Below are 21,419 nucleotides of genomic sequence, written 5' to 3' on the forward strand. Positions count from 1 at the left end.
TTGGATTAGACGGGGAACTAGCAGAGGTGGGCGTTGCTTCGAGAGAGAGCAAGAAAGTGAGGTTGCTGAGTTAAAGAGACATTTACATTTACATTTACGTCATTTAGCAGACGCTCTTATCCAGAGCGACTTACAGTTAGTGAATACATTTTTTTTAATACTGGCCCCCCCGTGGGAATCGAATCGTGGGACACTGTTGTTGGTATGAGTGGTTAACATGTGTCTATATCTGAATAAGCATGACTGACAAAAACAAACAAATATCGCAATATTGGGGCTACATAACTTTATTTAAAGCATCACAAACTGCAGTGAAAAACAAATAACCATATATATTTCAGCTGACCAGAAACTGCTGTACTGTAAATATAGCCTTACACTGCCCTCTAGTGCTCAACAGATGAGAAACACCACAATAAAATACTTTACAAAAAGGGGTTTAACAACAGTTCGTCCATTACCTAACCCAAGGGTACTTGAACAAAGTAAAACTCATTTTGATCCATGATTTCTACCAGCACCCAATACAGTCTGCATGCCCATCTGGTCTCACAAGTTCCCAATGCTTTAGAGCAGTGACCAGGGAAACTGCAGAAGATGGCGCGGCCGTTTGGAACTGATGTTATGCTCACTGTGGTCAGTAAACACGTCACTTAGAAGAGAAGAAAAGCTGCACTCATCCCAACAGGCAAAACTGGTTGAAAAAATGTCAATGGCATCATTCCAACTAGTTTCTGGTTGTCACAACGTCCTTACAACTAGTTTATGGTTGTCACAACGTCATTCCAACTAGTTTCTGGTTGTCACAACGTCATTCCAACTAGTTTCTGTTGTCACAATGTCATTCCAACTACTTTCTGTTGTCACAACGTCATTCCAACTAGTTTCTGGTTGTCACAACGTCCTTACAACTAGTTTCTGTTGTCACAATGTCATTCCAACTAGTTTCTGGTTGTCACAACGTCCTTACAACTAGTTTCTGTTGTCACAATGTCATTCCAACTAGTTTCTGGTTGTCACAACGTAATTTCAACTAGTTTCTGTTGTAACAACGTCATTAAACCAAGTTTTGCCCGCTGGGATTGTTCCAATGGAATTAATTGAATAACCAAGTAAAGAGTTAGAGAGCTCATGGCAGCTTTTATAGTAACGCGTGGCACTACAAGCTGTTTGCTTTAGTGATGAAGCTCTCCATCATGTCCTTCAACTTCTGAATGTCCACCTCGTCCTCCCGGAAGGCTTCCGTGTACACCCTGTCTACTCGCTTGTGTTGATCCTCCAAGAATTTCTGGAAATGATCAAAATGTGAAATTCAGGCTCAGACAGTCATTGTCAAATCAAGTTGTAATTGTAAAAGGGAATATCATGGCAATGGACAAAATACATTCATAAATAAAGGCGAGATGTGCACGAGACCTGTTGCTTTGTGAATGACAGGTTAGAGGCAATATGGAGACTGACCTCCACAATGGACAGGTGGTTGGCAGCCGTGGTGAACACACTGGCAAGGTTGTTAACCACAGTCCGCCGCTCCTCATTGGTTTCTTGCAGGACAAGATGGTACCTGTGGAGTACAATGACATAAATACTGTGGTGGGGGGAGGTCTATTTTTAGCTATGAACAAACTTCATGTGGTTCTGAAATAATTGTTAAGCCCGGAACATACCATACGCAAATATTGTAGCATTGTCCGATCCAGAACGGCTCATAGGGCAGGAGCATATCTCCTGTTTCTGTAGTGTGTGCCAGCTTGATGTAAAAGTACACCCCCTTGACAGGACGCTAGTCAACCCCCAATCCATCTTTTTAATGCGGAGTGTCTGCCTTTGATGATGTCACTGCGATCCTGCGTAAGTATGTAAACCCCCTTTTGTGGGTTTCACATGACACACACAACAGTGGCATTGCACCAATCAAGCAATTGTTTTTAAATTGAGGAAGAAGTTGCTCTTAACTAATTGGCTACGTCCACTAAATGGCTACTCCCTACGTCCAGCTGAGCGGCTCAAGGTTAAAATAGGTTCAACTTTCAATCCCGGAACCATACACACATCAAGCGAAGGGACTTAGCCCTGTACCTCTCACCATAGCGAAGCGGGTCGAGAGCTTCAAGTTCCTCTGGATCCAAATGACTAAGGACTTAAAATGGTCCACACACACAGTCGTGAAGAAGGCACGACAGCCTCTTCCCCCTCAGTAGGTTGAGAAGATAGCATATGCCCTCAAATCCTCAAAAAGTTCTACAGCTGCACCATTGAGAGCATCTTGATTGGCTGCATCACCACTTGGTATGGCAACTGCACCGCCCTCGATCTCATGGCTCTACAGAGGGTGGAGCAGACAGCCCAGTACATCACTGGGGCTGAGCTCCATGCCATCCAGGACCTCTATCCCAGGTGGTGTTAAAGACTCCAGCCATCCAAGCCATAGACTTCTCTGCTACCGCACTGCAAGCGGTACTGGAGCAACAGGTCTGACACCAATAGGCTCCTCAACAGCTTCCATAAGCCATAAGACTGCTAAAGAGATACCAAGAAGGCTACACAGACTATCTATCTATCTACCTCACAGGCCTCTACACACTCCCAACACACACACATCCTGATGCCTAGTCACCTTACCCCTATAAATACCACTCCAGTATCCCTGCACATTGGAAATATGGTATTGGCACTGACCCTGGATATACAGTAGCTTACTTACTTTCTCCTGTTATTCATATTTCTATTTCTCTACTTTATTTTAGTATAATGTTTTTACTACTGATATTGATTACTGCAATGTTGGGAAAGAGCTTGCAAGAAAGGCATTTCACTGTACTTGTGCACGTGACAATAAAACGTACAACTCAGCCCTGTACCCCTCACCATTGTGATTGGGTCCAAAGGAATTGGTAGGAGGTGCACTACTCACTGTTGCTGTGCAGCTTTCAGCTGCTCCACAGCCTCGTCATAGCCCAGGGTCACCTTCTTCTCCAGCAGCTTGCGGTGGTTCTCCACAGACTCCATCTCAGCAGACCACTTCTGCTCCTCATGGGCAATGTCCTACAAACACACACCATGGAGAGAAGGAAGTCTTTTTTGTATTTGATTTAATTGACAAATTATTAAACCGCGGATGTGGATACAATGCAGTTAAAATAATTGAGGATAACAAGAAAAGTTGTTTCCATTGTGGTCCTCATAAGATAATGAGCTCTCTAGGAAAACCTTAGATGGACCAATGATGACACCAATGATTCATGTTTGACAGCACTTTCTTACCAATAAATGACTAGCCTGTGTGTAACAATATTTCAGAGGGGTTTCTGTATACAATAACCAAACATTTGTATTATTGAAAGTCTAACACTCACCTGCATGTCTTGTTCGAGCTGCTCGTCGAGCCTGCGGATTTGCTCTCTGAGTTGTTTCAAGTCATTTGCTTTTTCGGAAATATTGGAATTCACCTGAAAGAGAAAGAGTCCATGTTAAAAAGCACCCCAAAAATGGGACAAAACCTTCAGACTTATAAGAAACACACTGAAATGACTCGGCACCTGTTCTATGGACTCCTCCAGGCTTAGTTTCATGTCTGTCAGTCGACTACACTCCTCTTCCACATCAGTGATCAGTTTCCTCAGTGGTTGCTGTAGAGAACAAGCCACAGAATGAGTCCAAATACGACACACACCTGTTGTAATAAAGCGATTGTTCGATGAGAACTAAATCGGCATACTTGAATCTGAGTTCTGCATTGAACCATGGTGGACGGTCCATATTCTGTGGAGGTCCTGATCTCAAAGTCGTGGCCGCACGCGTTTTCAGCAGACACAGGGATGAGCTTCAGTTTGCGGGCAAGCTTGTGGTACTCGGCTAGCTTCACTTCGGCCTAAAACAGAGGGAGATTTTTTCCCCCAGTCATAGCTCTTTTCATTAGCAGTGGTTTAGACTGAGAAGACGGTTTCAGCACAGGCTCATAGCTAGCTAGTCATTTTAAAAATACTTATGATTTAACCTTTATTTAGTCAACAGATGAGTATAGAATGCAGTCGTATCAGGCCAGCATCCTATTCTCTTACCGTCTCTTTGACCTTGGCCAGAGTGATCTCCTCGTTCCACATGTGCTGCTCGGCCTGCTCCAGGCTCTTGCTCAGGCTGTTGATGGTCTGCTGCAGTTCCCTCTTCTCCCAGTTGATCCTGTCAATGTCTGCGGGGGTGAACTTCTGGGTGGACAAGATGTGTTGGAGCCGGGACTCCTCCTGTTTTAGGGTCTCCACCTGCAGTCCTACACAGGACAAGAAAGGGCAGTGGGGGATATGTTAACATTTCAGCATTTCCAGGAGAGCAGTAATTTTAAAATGTATATTTTAAGGGATTTTCAGATTTCATTTGAACAGATAGTATGAGAGGATGACAGTGGGGACAGATAGAGAGATGTTGTGTCAAATGGTAGTAGACCACATATGCAGACACTGTAGAAAGAGAAATTAGTCCTGAAGGTCGCAGCATTACCGCTAGCCCAGCCACGTCACGAGAGTAGCAATGATTGGTCTTGGAAATGTTGTTTTACCTGATGATTCCAGCTCCTCGGCCAATCCAGAGGCTTTGTTCTCCAGGTTGGCTTTGAAAGACTCCAGGTTACTTCGATAACTCTGCAGCTTCTGCAGGTCTGTCTGAAGTTTGACTTTCTCTGTTCTTTTGACCATCAATCGGTCCTGCTCGAAAGGGAATAAAATGGTTACAAAATATAGTGAACCAAACGGCTCCGTTCAAATGTAATTGGCACTCTCACGACTCATCAACTGCTTAAACTAGGTGAGGCGTGTTCAATAATCAGCGCAGTACATGGACAAATATGTGAACACAATGCATTCGGAAAGTATTCAGACCCCTTAACCTTTTCCATATTTTGTTACGTTACAACGTTATTTCTAATCAATCTACACACAATACTCCATAATGACAAAGAGAAAAGCTTTTTTTTATTATTTTTTTATAAATGTTTGCACATTTATTAAATATAAAAAACAGAAATACCTTATTGACATAAGTACTCAGACCCTTTGCTATGAGACTCGAAATTGAGCTCAGGTGCATCCTGTTTCCATTGATCATCCTTGAGATGTTTATACAACTTGATTGGAGTCCACCTGTGGTAAATTCCATTGATTGGACATGATTTGGAAAGGCACACACCTGTCAATATAAGGTCCCACAGTTCACAGAGCATGTCAGGGCAAAAACCAAGCCATGAGGTTGAAGGAACTGTCCGTAGAGCTCCGAGACAGGACTGTGTCGAGGCACAGATCTGAGGAAGGACACCAAAACATTTCTGCAGCACTGAAGGTCGCCAAGAACACAGTGGCCTCCATCATTCTTAAATGGAAGAAGTTTGGAACCACCAAGACTCTTCCTAGAGCCGGCCGCCCGGCCAAACGGAGCAATCGGGGGAGAAGGGCCTCGGCCAGGGAGGTGACCAAGAACCCGATAGTCACTCTGACAGAGCTCCAAAGTTCCTCTGAGGAGATGGGAGAACCTACCAGAAGGACACCACCTCTGCAGCACTCCACCAATCAGGCCTTTATGGCAAAGTGGCCAGACGGAAGCCACTCCTCAGTAAAAGGCACATGACAGCCCGCTTGGAGTTTGCCAAAAGGCACCTAAAGGACTCTCAGACCATGAAAAACAAGATTCTCTGGTCTGATGAAAACAAGATTCAACTCTTTGGCCTGAATGCCAAGCGTCACATCTGGAGGAAACCTGGCAACATCCCTACGGTGAAGCATGGTGGTGGCAGCATGATGCTGTGGGATGTTTTACAGCGGCAGGGACTGGGAGACTAGTCAGGACCGAGGGAAAGATGAACGGAGAAAAGTACAGAGAGATCCTTGATGAAAATCTGCTCCAGAGCGCTCAGGACCTCAGAATGGGGTGAAGGTTCACCTTCCAAAAGGCCAACAACTCTAAGCACACAGCCAAGACAACGCAGGAGTGGCTTCGGGACAAGTCTCTGAATGTCCTTGAGTGGCCCAGCCAGAGCCCGGACATGAACCCGATTGAACATCTCTGGAGAGACCTGAAAATAGCTGTGCAGTGACACTCCCCATCCAACCTAACAGAGCTTGAGAAGATCTGCAGAGAAGAATGGGAGAATCTTCCCAAATACAGTGGCTTGCAAAATTATTCATCCCCCTTGGCGTTGTTCCTATTTTGCTGCATTACAACCTGTAATTTAAATAGATTTTTATTTGGATTCCATGTAATGGACATACACAAAATAGTCCAAATTGGTGAAGTGAAATGAAAAAAATAACTTGTTTCAAAAAAATTATAAGAAATAATTAACAGAAAAGTGGTGTGTGCATATGTATTCACCCCTTTGCTATGAAGCCCCTAAATAAGATCTGGTGCAACCAATTACCTTCAGAAGTCACATAATTAGTTAAATAAAGTCCACCTGTGTGCAATCTACGTGTCACATGATCTCAGTATATATACACCTGTTCTGAAAGGCCCCAGTGTCTGCAACACCACTAAGCAAGGGGCACAACCAAGCAAGCAGCACCATGAAGACCAAGGAGCTCTCCAAACAGGTCAGGGACAAAGTTGTGGAGACGTACAGATCAGGGTTGGGTTACAAAACAATATCCTCAACTTTGAACATCCCACGGAGCACCACTAAATCCATTATTCAAACATGGAAAGAATATGGCACCACAACAAACCTGCCAAGAGAGGGTCGCCCACCAAAACTCACGGACCAGGCAAGGAGGGCATTAATCAGAGAGGCAACAAAGAGACCAAAGATAACCCTGAAGGAGCTGCAAAGCTCCACAGCGGAGATTGGAGTATCTGTCCATAGGACCACTTTGAGCGGTACACTCCACAGAGCTGGGCTTCACGGAAGAGTGGCCAGAAAAAAGCCATTGCTTAAAGAAAAAAACAAGCAAACACGTTTGGTGTTCGCCAAAAGGCATGTGGGAGACTCCCCAAACATATGGAAGAAGCTACTCTGGTCAGATGAGACTAAAATTTAGCTTTTTTGCCATCAAGGAAAACGCTATGTCTGGCACAAACCCAACACCTCTCATCACCCCGAGAACATCATCGGGCAGGGACTGGGAAACTGGTTAGAATTGAAGGAATGATGGATGGTGCTAAATACAGGGATATTCTTGAGGGAAACCTGTTTCAGTCTTCCAGAGAGCAGTTTTGCCTTGAAGAATGGGCAAAAACCCCAGTGGCTAGATGTGCCAAGCTTATAGAGTAATACCCCAAGAGACTTGCAGCTGTAATTGCTGCAAAAGGTGGCTCTACAAAGTATTGACTTTGGGGGGGGGGTGAATAGTAATACACGCCACTGTACAGGTGTGTCATGCTTGTAGCGTCATACCCAAGAAGACTCGAGGCTGTAATCGCTGCCAAAGGTGCTTCAACAAAGTACTGAGTAAAGGGTCTGAATACTTATGTAAATGTGATATTTCAGTTTATTTGTAATACATTTGCAAAAATATATAAAAACCTGTTTGCTTTGCCATTATGGGGTACTGTGTGTAGATTGATGAGGAAAAAAACTATTTAATCTATTTTAGAAGAAGGCTGTAACGTAATAAAATGTGGAAAAAGTCAAGTGGTCTGAATCCTTTCCGAATTCACTGTATATATAGTCCTTAGATTCAAAGGACTAACCGTTTGGCTTTCTTTCTCCAGTCGCTCAACCTCATCCCTCAGCATCCTGTACTTCTCCTCCATGGACGCGAGAAGCGCTTCGTCAACGTTGTAAAGTCTCTCTGTAGAAATAAGTTGCCGTTCATGCGCTTGTTGCTGGTTATATGGTTATTTGTATATGTTCATTTGGAAGGAAAAGGCACAACTCACAATTAAAAACAATGAGAAATAATGACTTTGTCGTCACTGCTTACTTAGTTTAGCAAGATACTCTGCATCCTCTTCTTCAAACGTATCCGCTCCTTGCATGAACTTATTGTAGGTTTCAGCAGTGTAGTCCAGAAAGAGCTAGAAACGGAGGGGAAAGTTCAGGGTCAAATAGAGGCCTAACATCCTAAATGGTTTTGTTGTGAGTAAATTGGCTCTGTACCTTGTTGAACTCAACCCCCTCCTCAATCTCGGTGCTTCCGTCAGAGAAATCAGCAAAGAGCAGGTCCTGTTCACTCATACAGCAAAAGATCTGTAAAACAATAACCAGAACAAATTCAAGGAAACATTCAGTATTATACAGAGCCATGATTGCATGGAACTCCCTTCCATCTCATACAGCGCAAGTGAACAACAAACCTGGTTTCAAAAAACAAATAAAATCACAGCACAACGCCTCTCCCCCATGTGACCTACCTTTGTGTGTATGTACTGACATGTATGTGTAACTGATAGATGCACACACATGTTCATGTTTTTTAATGTATGTAAATTGTAAAGTATTTTGTTAATGTCGAAGCCCAGTAAGACTAGCGGTCGCCATGGCTGTCGACTAATGGAAATCATTATTCAAACCTTCATGTAGACAGGTAAGGTTATTAATGAGTTTAGAGATTAGGTAGTATTCTGCTGTACTAATACCCACCTTCACAGTATCGATGAGCCAGACAACAGCCCCCAAGACCTGTGGCCAGGTATGTGGTGCCCCAACAGAGTACATGGAACTTTTGGAGAGCGCAAATGGATACCTGCAATCAGAAATATACAGTCTGTATACTAGAACGAGGAACGGGCCAGCGTGCAAAAACAAGATGCAAACAGCAAATGATCATATCTGTGTCCCAAATAGCACCCTCTTCTCTATATAGTGCACTACTTTGGGCCAGGGCCCATAGGGATGCCATTTGGGACACAGACCATTTTTCACATGTATGGCAGAATGAGCTCATTTACCCCAAGTCTTTGAGAATCCTGGGGACCTCCTCCTCCACTTTGGAGGTGGGCATCTGGAAGGTGGGGTCCAGGAGGCAGTAGATGAACTCAAAGATCTTTAGGAACTCCTTGGTGGAGGGCGACTGGAGAGACTTGACCGACATTGAACCTGGAAAGCCCTTCTCTGACAGAAACTGGAGGAGAACAAGGGAAATGGCCGTACAAAGTGTCTCAGTGAAGGAGTTCTGATCTAGGATCAGACCCCCCCCCGTTCATATAATCTAATTCATGAGGATGTAAAAGTGACAACACTGATCCTAGATCAGCACTCCTACTCAGAGATGCTTTATAAATATTGGGCCCGGTCTTGAAAGACTTAAAAGTTCAGTGAGATTCTGTTTTAAAAACCTGTGTCTATTAGGAGTCCATCTATACCTCACACAACTGTCTGATGCACTGCTGAACATAGGCCTTATCGTGTAAGGGCCGGGGATCCTTCATCTTCTCTGCACCTCCAAAGGCTCCAAAGGTGCTGTTGCGAGCCATGCCAGCCCCACTGGTCCTGAAAGGAGTTCATCAGCATTTATGGTACGACTTAAGCCTTGTTCACATTGGGAGTTTGAAGTGATTCAAATACAATTTTTTTGACATATCTGATTAGAATCTGTTATTTTTCCTGCAGTCTGAACAGCCAAAAAGCACATGGATTTAGACATTTCAAGCCACAAATCTGATTCCTGACCATGCCCTCAAGTGGTTTTTAGACTGTTATTTTGTAATTTGCTACCTAGTCTGTTGACAGTTTTGACAAGAACATGTGGTAGCTAACTAGCTTAATTCTTTACAAACAAATTAGTGAAATTGCTAGAAAGCTAAACAGCTACCTAACTAGCTGGTTGAACGCCATGGCTAGCCAAAAAGGACTTGTTTTGAAAGTTGGATCACCTTGTCCTTTGAGGCTTTAAAAAAGTGTTCTTACACTATGATTTTGAACATTCAAAGCAACTAGGAAACAACCATGGCAGGCATTCTTGTCACCTTAGCCTGCTACATAACTTCTTAGTGATTGGAAGCATGAGCGCCACCACCAATCAGCCGACACCACTGCACACAACCACTGTTACTATGACAACTAGCATAGCCATTGTCAGCAAATGATGGCTGTCTGAACCCACACAAAACCGATTTGGTCACTTTTAACTTGCTGTTTGGACAGTCAAAACAGATTTGAAAAACAAAACTGATTAGAGCATTAAGGCCTGCTGTGTGAACATGTAAATACAATAAAAATGTGCACTGTTGGGAGAACTCGAGGACTGGAGTTGGGAACCACCCATTTAGAGCATTTAGCCTTTGCTGTGTGTAAAATGACTGGCAGTGTGAAATGGCTCCCAATCATATAGTTTCACTAACAGGAATAGTCTTTGTCTGGCATGGTGACAGTGATAGAGAACTAGGTGTTTAACAGTCTTTTCTTCAGTGCAGGGACTTACCGACTACCAAAAAAGCTGGTTCTTCTCTCGGATGAGACAGATTGGGGCTTAGGAATGTTCAACTTTCCGAAGGATGGTTGTTTGCTGTGAACAAATATTGATATGCTCATTGTAATAGCAAATACATATCCGAAATGTATGACAGGCTGTTAAAGCAACTTACATTTATGTTCGTTTGCCAACTTACCTCTGCGGTGTTGCATAAACCATGCTCATTCTGTTGCTTTCAACTCTTTGAGGGAGCTCAGAGAGCCTACTGCTGGATGCTCGGCTCATCCTGGATCTGGTGAAAGAGAATGAATAAAAAGACATAGCCAGCTACATACATGTAGGCTATACATGGATAGCCAGGCCAGTTAATGTTCAAATAGTCTAGCAAATGTTCCCCAACTTGTATACCAGCCAGCTAACTGCAAATGTCTTCACATGAACAATGAACGATGGGGATACTAACAGGAAGTGGGGCGGACCACCACTAACTAGGGTGACCACACGTCCCTCATTTTGGCCCTTTGTCCCCCAACCAAACAATCATGTCCTATTCATATCCTGAAAGAAAAAGATCTCACTACAATTAATGTTAATAGAAAGTTGGCAAAAATAGATAGGATAGCCATAGTCAATCGATTAATAATACTCTTATTAAAAATGTTCCTTTAATTTACAATCTGTAGACACTATGAGAATAGAAAGGTTCAGAACCTTTGTGAAACATCACAGTACATTTGAAAAATATATGGCAAATAGAAATTGGATCGTGTGGTTCAGAGATAAATGGGAAGGGGTGAGTGGAGCTGAAGGGTGGGACTAAAAATTACAAAGGTAACTCATGTAAAATATACTGTGTCCGTAAAATGTATTAGGGCTGACCCCATTTAGTCGACCGGTCGACTGATTGGTCGACTGAGATTATTTTAGTCCAGCAGTGGCAAATATAGATTTTTAAAAAATGTTATGGAACCTGTCTGATTCACGCCTGTCTGAGTGGACCAATCCATTGTGGAGGCCGCGGGGGTGGCACACCTGTATCACCAGTAGCATATTTACTCTTAATTACCATCATTTATCATCTACAATGTTTGTTTGGTTATGGTAATTTATGTTAATGATTTCAATATATTATTATTACAGTCTTACCGTTGTCATTGTAGGAGTGGACAAGTCTGTTTTTACATCCACTGAGAATGACAATAGTTCTTCAACGTTTTTATTTGTTGGCTTTATGTAGGCTATTTTTACATATTGGCAATGGCAATAGAAGTTGTAGATTTGTATCATTTTAATTTTGATTAATCATATGACATTGATTCAGATCAGGGATGGGCAACTGGCGACCCCCCTTTGTAGGACCAGTTTATAAAAAATATATCATATTATTTGGGGGAGGGGGGCTCAGTCGGGTTCTCAACTTACTGTTGAGAGTTAGAATAATAGAATACACAAGGTGCAATTTCTAAATGTGGTTGTGCATCAGCAGTCACTCAATTAGCCCATGTCAGCATTTTTTTTTTTAGATTGGTAGGTTAGTCTAGCAGCCAGCTATCTAAACTTGTAGTAAGCATGGTCCAATTACCGACCCGGGTTGGGTCATCATCAGTTATCATATTAAAAACGGCAAACAAGTGCCTCCAACCTACGGCAAAATTGTGCTTTTAGCTCGCAAGGAGGGTACACAGACCCACGAGCCACTAATGCCGCTGATGATGAGTTCTGTTTTTTTGTGGCCACCTTTACACAGAGACGCATACAAAGCTCTACCTCGCCCTCCATTTGGCAAATCTGACCATAATTCTATCCTCCTGATTCCTGCTTACAAGCAAAAACTAAAGCAGGAAGCACCAGTGACTTGGTCAATCAAAAAGTGGTCAGATGACGCAGATGCTAAGCTACAGGACTGTTTTGCTAGCACAGACTGGAACATGTTCCTGGATTCTTCCGATGGCATTGAGGAGTACACCACATCAGTCACTGGCTTCATCAATAAGTGCATTGATGACGTCGTCCCCACATTGACCGTACATACCCCAACCAGAAGCCATGGATTACAGGCAACATCCGCACTGAGCTAAAGGGTAGAGCTGCTGCTTTCAAGGAGAGGGACTCTCTATGTCCCCTATCCTCCCGGCCGGCTTGGTCCTCCCCTCCTGCTCCGTGGCTTGACGACTCATTGCAAACTCACAGAAGAGGGCTCCGGGCAGCCGAGCGGAAATGGAGGAAAACTAGACTCCCTGCGGACCTGGCATCTTTTCACTCCCTCCTCTCTACATTTTCTTCCTCTGTTTCCGCTGCTAAAGCCACTTTCTACCACTCTAAATTTCAAGCCTCTGCCTCTAACCCTAAGAAGCTCTTTGCCACCTTCTCCTCCCTGCTGAATCCTCCTCCTCCTCCCCCTCCCTCCTCCCTCTCTGTGGATGACTTCGTCAACCATTTTGAAAAGAAGGTTGACGACATCCGATCCTCATTTATTAAGTCAAATGACACCGCTGGTCCTGCTCACACTGCCCTACCCTATGCTTTGACTTCTTTCTCCCCTCTCTCTCCAGATGAAATCTTGCGACTTGTGACGGCCGGCCGCCCAACAACCTGCCCGCTTGACCCTATCCCCTCCTCTATTCTCCAGACCATTTCCGGAGACCTTCTCCCTTACCTCACCTCGCTCATCAACTCATCCTTGACCGCTGGCCATGTCCCTTCCGTCTTCAAGAGAGCGAGAGTTGCACCCCTCCTCAAAAAACCTACACTCGATCCCTCCGATGTCAACAACTACAGACCAGTATCCCTTCTTTCTTTTCTCTCCAAAACTCTTGAGCCTGCCGTCTCTAGCCAACTCTCCTGCTATCTCTCTCAGAATGACCTTCTTGATCCAAACCAGTCAGGTTTCAAGACTGGTCATTCAACTGAGACTGCTCTTCTCTGTGTCACGGAGGCTCTCTGCACTGCTAAAGCTAACTCTCTCTCCTCTGCTCTTATCCTTCTAGACCTATCCGCTGCCTTTGATACTGTGAACCATCAGATCCTCCTCTCCACCCTCTCCGAGTTCGGCTTCTCCGGTGCTGCTCACTCTTGGATTGCGTCCTACCTGACAGGTCGCTCCTACCAGGTGGCGTGGCGAGAATCTGTCTCCGCACCATGTGCTCTCACCACTGGTGTCACCCAGGGCTCAGTTCTAGGCCCTTTCCTATTCTCTCTGTACACCAAGTCACTTGGCTCTGTCATATCCTCACATGGTCTCTCCTATCATTGCTACGCAGATGACACACAATTAATTTTCTCCTTCCCCCTTCTGATAACCAGGTGGCGAATCGCATCTCTGCATGTCTGGCAGACATATCAGTGTGGATGTCGGATCACCACCTCAAGCTGAACCTCGGCAAGACGGAGCTGCTCTTCCTCCCTGGGAAGGACTGCCCGCTCTATGATCTCGCCATCACGGTTGACAACTCCATTGTGTCCTCCTCCCAGAGTGCAAAGAGCCTTGGCGTTCTCTGCTAACATCAAAGCGGTGACCCGATCCTGCAGGTTCATGCTCTACAACATTCACAGAGTACGACCCTACCTTACACAGAAAGCGGCACAGGTCCTAATCCAGGCACTTGTCATCTCCTGTCTGGATTACTGCAACTCGCTGTTGGCTGGGCTCCCTGCCTGTGCCATTAAACCCCTACAACTCATCCACAACGCCGCAGCCCGTCTGGTGTTCGACCTTCCCAAGTTCTCTCATGTCACCCCGCTCCTCCGCACAATCCACTGGCTTCCAGTTGAGGCTCGCATCTACTACAAGACCATGGTGCTTGCCTACGGAGCTGTGAGGGGAACGGCACCTCCTTACCTTCAGGCTCTGATCAGACACTACACCCAAACGAGGGCACTACGTTCATCCACCTCTGGCCTGCTAGCTCCCCTACCTCTACAGAAGCACAGTTCCCGCTCAGCCCAGTCAAAGCTATTTGCTGCTCTGGCACCCCAATGGTGTAACAAGCTCCCCCACGACGCCAGGACAGCGGAGTCACTGACCACCTTCCGGAGACACTTGAAACCCTACCTCTTTAAGGAATACCTGGAATAGTATAAAGTAATCCTTCTACCCCCCCTCCCCCCATAAAAAAAAAGAAAAAAAAAAGTGGTTGTCCCACTTGCTATCATAAGTTGAATGCACCAATTTGTAAGTCGCTCTGGATAAGAGCGTCTGCTAAATTATGTAAATGTAAAATGTAAATGACTCTAACCCGGACGCATATAAGAAATCCCGCTATGCCCTCCGACGAACCATCAAACAGGCAAAGCGTCAAAACAGGACTAAGATTGAATCGTACTACACCGGCTCTGACACTCGTTGGATGTGGCAGGGCCAGCAAACTATTATAGACTGCAAAGGGAAGCACAGCCGTGAGCTGCCCAGTGACACGAGCCTACCAGACAAGCTAAATTACTTCTATGCTCGCTTCGAGACAAGCAACACTGAAACATGCATGAGAGCATCAGCTGTTCCGGACGACTGTGTGATCACGCTCTCCGTAGCCGATGTGAGTAAGACATTTAAACAGGTCAACATTCACAAGCCCGCAGGGCCAGACAGATTACCAGGACGTGTACTCCGAGCATGCACTGACCAACTGGCAAGTGTCTTCACTGACATTTTCAACCTGTCCCTGACTGAGTCTGTAATACCAACATGTTTCAAGCAGACCACCATAGTCCCTCTGCGCAAGAACACTAAGGTAACCTCCCTAAATCACTACAGACCCGTAGCACTCACATCTGTAGCCATGAGGTGCTTAGAAAGGCTGGTCATGGCTCACATCAACACCATTATCCCAGAAACCCTAGACCCACTCCAATTTGCATACCGCCCCAACAGATCCACAGATGATGCAATCTCTATTGCACTCCACACTGCCCTTCCCCACCTGGACAAAAGGAACACCTACGTGAGAATGCTATGCATTGACTACAGCTCAGCGTTCAACACCATAGTGCCCTCAAAGCTCATCACTAAGCTGTCCCTGGGACTAAACACCTCCCTCTGCAACTGGATCCTGGACATCCTGATGGGCTGCCCCCAGGTGGTAAGGGTAGGTAACAACACATCTGCCACGCTGATCCTCAACACGGGGGCCCTCAGGGGTGCATGCTCAGTCCCCTCCTGTACTCCCTGTTCACCCATGACTGCATGGCCAGGCACGACTCCAACACCATCATTAAGTTTGCCGACAACACAACATTGGTAGGCCTGATCACAGACAACGATGAGACAGCCTATAGGGAGGAGGTCAGAGACCTGGCCGTGTGGTGCCAGGACAACAACCTCTCCCTCAATGTGCTCAAGACAAAGGAGATGATTGTGGACTACAGGAAAAAGAAGAGGACCGAGCATGCCCCCATTCTCATCGACGGGGCTGTAGTGGAGCAGGTTGAGAGCTTCAAGTTCCTTGGTGTCACCAACAAACTATCATGGTCCAAACACACCAAGACAGTCGTTAAGAGGACAGGACAAAGCCTATTCCCAAAAGTTTTGGCATGGATCCTCAAAAAGTTCTACAGCTGCACCATCGAGAGCATCCTGAATGGCTACATCACTGCCTGGTATGGCAACTGCTAGGCCTCCGACCACAAGGCACTACAGAGGGTAGCGCGTACGGCCCAGTACATCACTGGGGCCAAGCTTCCTGCCATCCAGGACCTCTATACAAGGCAGTGTCAGAGGAAGGCCCTAAAAATGGTCAAAGACTCCAGCCACCCTAGTCATAGACTGTTCTCTCTGCTACCACACGGCAGGCGGTACCGGAGCACCAAGTCTAAGACCAAAAGGCTTCTTAACAGCTTCTACCCCCCCAAGCCATAAGACTCCTGAACAGCTAATCAAACGGCTACCCGGACTATTTGCATTGCCCCCCCGTATAGCCTCGCTACTGTTATTTTACTGCTGCTCTTTCATTATTTTTTTTACTTATCTATTTTTTATTTAACACTTATTTTTCTTGGTTAGGGGCATGTAAGTAAGCATTTCACTGTAAGGTCTAAACTTGTTGTATTCGTTGCATGTGACGAAAAACATTTGATTCGATTTTTTAGTATAGCGTTACTGTTACACCAAAAACACCACCTCTTTTCTTATGAGATTTTAAGTCGCTAGCCGAAGAGTAAAAAAATAAATATAATGCAGCCAAAACTCAACAGTGTGCGCCACTGGCCAGAATGTGCTTTGATTCAAACTAAATACAGGAAGGCGATATATAGTGAAAAAATATATAAACGCAACATGTAGTGTTGGTCCCATTTTCCATGAGCTGATATAAAATATTTGTCTAAAATTGTGCACAAATTTGTTTACATCCCTGCTTGTGAGCATTTCTCCTTTGCCAAGATAATCCATCCACCTGACAGGTACGGCATCTCAATAAGATGATTAAACAGCATGACCTTGTGTTGGGGACAATAAAAGGCCACTCTAAAATGTGCAGTTTTGTCACACAACACAATGGCACAGATGTCTCAAGTTTTGAGGGAGTGTGCAATTGGCATGATGTATGCAGGAATGTCCACCAGAGCTGTTGCCAGAGAATTTATTGCTAATTTCTCTATCTACCATAAGCCGCCTCCAAGGCTGTTTTAGAGAACTTGGCAGTACATCCAACCGGCCTCATGCCAGTCCAGGACCTCCACATCCGGCTTCTTCACATCCAGGATAACCTCAGGAGTATTTTTGTCTGTGTGGAACAACTCATTGTGATTGGCTGGGCCTGGCTCCTCAGTGGTTGGACCTGGCGCCCAAGTTGGTGGGCCTTCCCAGTCAAGTGAAATCCATAGATTAGGGCCTAATGAATTTATTTCAATTAACTGATTTCCTTCTATGAACTGTAACTCAGTTAAACCTTTGAAATGGTTGCATGTTGCGTTTATATTTTTGTTCAGTATAGTTTCAAGAAGATCCAAATTCCCATATAACGTGAATAATTATCATTCACGATTGACAGTGATACTATTTTTAAATTAGGTATGCCTAACAATATACGTGTTTGAGACATGGTGTATTACATTGTGATTAATTTAATATTGGGGTTAAAGCTTACAATAAAGGCATTTCACTGTACTTGCGTATGTGACATTAACACTACACTGTCCCGCAAAATCATCCTGTCGTCTCGCATTTGGGTATTTTAAAATGTGATTCTCAAAAACGCAAAGTAACATCAGTCATCAGTGGGGCAAATGTACACCATCATGACACTTTCACATGCAAATAACGTTACTTGCTACTTCATTTATTTCCTGTGATAACGTTTGCTAGCTATATTGTTTAACTAAGGACATTCCACTTTGGCAACATACAATTAATAACTAGACTTGTAAAGCATAAACTAAAGCTAATTTAGCCAACTAGCTAACGTTAGCTAGCTAGTCTCTTAGAATTCGCCTGAGGATTTACAATTAATTATTGCTAACTATAAATTAGATGCAACGACCTATTGAGACGTCTTTCAAATAAATACGTACCTTTCCATGTTCTATAAATATAAAATAATCCGTTTAGAAACGTCTGTTCCTACGTAACGTTCGCTAAATAAAGTCAAAAAATCCGCCAAAAACTTTCAACACAACGGACGTTGGTGACGACATGGGTTTCTACGGAAAACGCAATGGGTCAGATGGGGAGTGCGTTCAAGTTTAAAAGCGTTTTGCTACGTTTTCAAGGCTTCCAAGCAGCACACAAGAACGACCAGAAGTTTCGTTTTCAAGCAATTCAATAAGTATTTAACACTTTAACAAGACAAGTGACAAAGAGAAGTAGAAAATTTATTGCAGTATTTGTTCCACCAGAGGGACTAGGATCCCATTGTTCTCTTACAACTAGGGTGACCTTAAACAACAAAATCTACCTTTACAAAATATCATCCTGCAAGTAGCCCACAGATACTGCATGCTTGGTTTGAAATATAATAAATTATACTCAGAAGACTTCCATTGTACAGCATGGACAATTAAAAGTTACCAAAAATCATATCTCAGAATATCTAAGCTAAAGAAAGCCACCGGGTACTAGTTTAAATTCAAAAAACACTTTAATAAGACCATCAAAAGGACTAATTTCCAACATTCACATAAGGTTTTACTCTATTTTTTTTTCTTTACAGATGTTTTTTTTTCTGAGATATAAACATTTGTAGTTTTCTGTGTTAAACCTATAATACAGTGGGAGTAGAAATGAAACAACTAGATTCTGCTGCACAACAGCGAAGGAGCCTCCAACAATGTTTTAGTAACATTTCCCTCTGGTTTGGCGGTGGGTGGATGTGATAGTAGAAATGCAGGGTTCATTAACTGGAAGTCCCCTCCTTGGCAGCGTACAGTGACCGTAAAGTCTGCGCCACTTTGTTACTCAGTTTGTGGTTACTGGTCAAGGCGATTTTTTTGTAAATGATGTCAGACTCCTTAATAGTGTCCACCCAAGGCACCGTTTTGCGTCCGTCCCGTTTCTTGGCATCGGCCCAGGGGCCAGAGTAGGAGCCGGACATCCAGTGCACGCTGTAGCTTGTGCTGATCTTCTGGATGACCCGGGCGAGCTGCGGACGGTCCTTGTGCTTGGGGCAATGGATGGCGATGACGTCCATAGAGTCCACGCTCTCGTTCAGGTTCCCGGGGTCCCCTGTACGTTTCGCCCGCCGAGAGGACTGAGGAGAGAAGAGATTTCATTGTCATTTTTTGTCAACAATCTATACAAAATACTCTGTTAAAGTGGAAGGAAAATTCTAACATTTGTAAAACATTCATGAAAATAAAACACTAATATATCTTGATTAGATAAGTATTCAACCCCGAGTCAATACATGTTAGAATCACCTTTGGCAGCGATTACAGCTTTGAGTCTTTTTGGGTAAGCCTCTAAGAGCTTTCCACACGAGCTTTCCACACCTGGACTGTGCAATATTTGCCCATTATTCTTTTCAAAATGCTTCAATCTCTGTCAAATTGGTTGTTGATCATTGCTAGAAAACCATTTTCAGGTCTTGCCATACATTTTTAAGTAGATTTAAATCGAAATTATATCTCGGCCACTCAGGAACATTCACTGTCCTCTTGGTCAGCAACTCCTGTGTAGATTTGGCCTTGTGTTTTAGGTTATTGTCCTGCTGAAAGGTGAATTAATCTCCCAGTGTCTGGTGGAAAGTAGACTGAACCAGGTTTTCCTCTAGGATTGTGCCTGTGCTTAGCTCCATTCAGTTTCTTATTTATCCTGAAAAACTCACCTGTCCTTAACAATTACAAGCATACCCATAACATGATGCAGCCATCAAAGGGATATTCAATGCCTGTTTTATAAATGTGAATTATTTAGGCTTGCCATAACAAAGCGGTTGAATACTTAGACTCAAAACATTTCAGCGTTTCAATTTTAATTAAATTTGTAAACATTTCTAAATACATATTTCACTTTGACATTATGGGGTATTGTGTGTAGGCCAGTGATCCATTTTAAATTCAGGCTGTAACAACAAAATGTGGAATAAATCAAGGGGTGTGAATACTTTCTGAAGGCACTATTGTATTTAGCGGTAAAGGCTGGTAAAGGAAAAGCTTGGCTGTGGGTCTCACCCCAGGGATTCTCTCATCTCCGTCACTCTCGTCATCCTCATCGTACTCTACTGGTGCAAGATGCCCGTGGCCGGCCCCTCCCAGCAGTGCGTTTATGGCTTTGTTTCGGATGTTGGCGCTGGCCTGTGCCGCCTCCCCTTCCTCGTCCTCCTCATCTGGGTCCAAGTGTTCCATCAGGGTTTTGAACTAGTGGGACACAAGAGAGGCAGAGGATTATCGGGTCATTCCATGTGCACGTTTGCTTTCGTAATGCGCATTTTCTTCCGATTCGTAAATTGATGCTACAAAGTAGTGAAGACTTGAAAATGTTGAAAAGGGACCTCAAAATGACTGGCTAGAAAGTAGTGGCAGTAAAATTCCATGATTGGGACATGCAGGTGGTGCCAGTGTGTAAACACTCACGTCCAGGTACTGCTTGACTATCCTCTTCTTGATGTCGTGAGTGAGAACCACGTTGGCCCAGTTGTTGGACAGGAAGTCGATGGTCTGTCGGGGCTTGAAGTGGACGTTGGTCTTCCTGTTCACCGCCTTGTCGTACACCTTGGCCGACTCCGTCGGTGAGTACTTCTGGATTTTGCTGCAGACAAGGAGAAAGTGAGTAAGTTGTGCATTAATTATCTTAAGTCTATAGCCACATCAATCAATCAATCAAATGAGTGATCAAGGGGAGTTCAAAAGGTGTTTGTCATAGCCAGTTGACAATCAATTCAACATCGATACATTCGAGAGATTGAGCACTTTATGTTTGAACCATCCTAAATGCGCATCTAAACAGAACTGGGTTCAAATACTATTCAAAATCATTTGCTTTAACCAAACAGGAGTATTTGAAAGGATTTAGAATAGTATTTGAACCCAGGTTTGCCTATAACCTTAATAGGGATGTCATGTGTGAGGCACCTGTAATTGTTATTATAGGTTATGTTATATACACCTGTCTGAGAAGTTGTAGAGGTTCTTGAGGTGCTGTTTGAGCACGAGGAGCAGCAGGATGCCCTGTGAGGCGTTGGCAAATTCCAGGAGCGGCGTGGCGTTCTCAGGCAGCCGCCGCATCACCCGGTCCACATCTTCCACGTCCAGGTCTTCCAGGTCCAAATCCGACTCAGAGCTGGGGTCCTCCACGACCACCGGCCTCTTGGACTTCTTAGGCCGCCGCCGCACCACCTCACCATCATCATCATCATCATCATCAGGGTTCGAGTTTTCATCGCTCCTGGGGGAGTCACAGTTCTCCTCCTTGTCCTCGTCCTCCTCCCCGCCAGAGCCGTTCTTCCAATGGTGCTCCTTTTTAACTTTGGGCTCGCGACGCCGCGGCTCCTTCAACAGAGACTGGGGAGAGAATGAGAGCGGGGCATCTGTCAACAAATGAAGAATAGCCAACAAACAAACTTCCTATTTGTGTGAATTCTGAATGGGTACTGTGTGTGTGTGTGTGTCTCGACAAGTATATTTGATCATGTTAAGAGTGCAAGGGTTTGCGTTTGT

The 21,419-nt window shown here is 44.4% G+C and overlaps 2 protein-coding genes across 2 annotated transcripts in view; both read right to left on the reverse strand.

Annotated features, from left to right (window-relative positions):
- Positions 1-278: 278 nt before the first annotated feature.
- LOC121584372 (kinetochore protein NDC80 homolog) lies at positions 279-17,952 on the reverse strand. The gene is made up of 17 exons (XM_041900203.2): positions 17,838-17,952; positions 10,531-10,626; positions 10,344-10,427; positions 9,286-9,412; positions 8,872-9,044; positions 8,564-8,666; positions 8,081-8,170; positions 7,905-7,998; positions 7,672-7,772; positions 4,553-4,697; positions 4,062-4,267; positions 3,719-3,871; positions 3,540-3,629; positions 3,357-3,449; positions 2,915-3,045; positions 1,462-1,564; positions 279-1,288 (listed from the first exon to the last, which is right to left on the reverse strand). Exons 1-17 carry the CDS (start codon positions 17,843-17,845, stop codon positions 1,160-1,162), a joined length of 1,926 nt encoding a protein of 641 aa, XP_041756137.1. The 5' UTR covers positions 17,846-17,952; the 3' UTR covers positions 279-1,159.
- Positions 17,953-18,116: 164 nt separating this feature from the next.
- The window catches only part of nipbla (NIPBL cohesin loading factor a), a 38,397-nt gene continuing 35,094 nt past the window's right edge, over positions 18,117-21,419 (reverse strand). The window contains exons 45-48 of the mRNA XM_041900202.2: positions 20,869-21,263; positions 20,337-20,511; positions 19,935-20,120; positions 18,117-19,012 (exon numbers count right to left, since the gene is read on the reverse strand). Of these exons, the coding sequence (XP_041756136.1) occupies positions 18,659-19,012; positions 19,935-20,120; positions 20,337-20,511; positions 20,869-21,263 (1,110 nt within the window). The 3' untranslated portion in view covers positions 18,117-18,658. The remainder of the gene's footprint in view (positions 19,013-19,934; positions 20,121-20,336; positions 20,512-20,868; positions 21,264-21,419) is intronic.

The sequence above is a fragment of the Coregonus clupeaformis genome, chromosome 16 (genome assembly GCF_020615455.1).
Source record: "Coregonus clupeaformis isolate EN_2021a chromosome 16, ASM2061545v1, whole genome shotgun sequence".
Taxonomy (NCBI): Eukaryota; Metazoa; Chordata; class Actinopteri; order Salmoniformes; family Salmonidae; genus Coregonus; species Coregonus clupeaformis.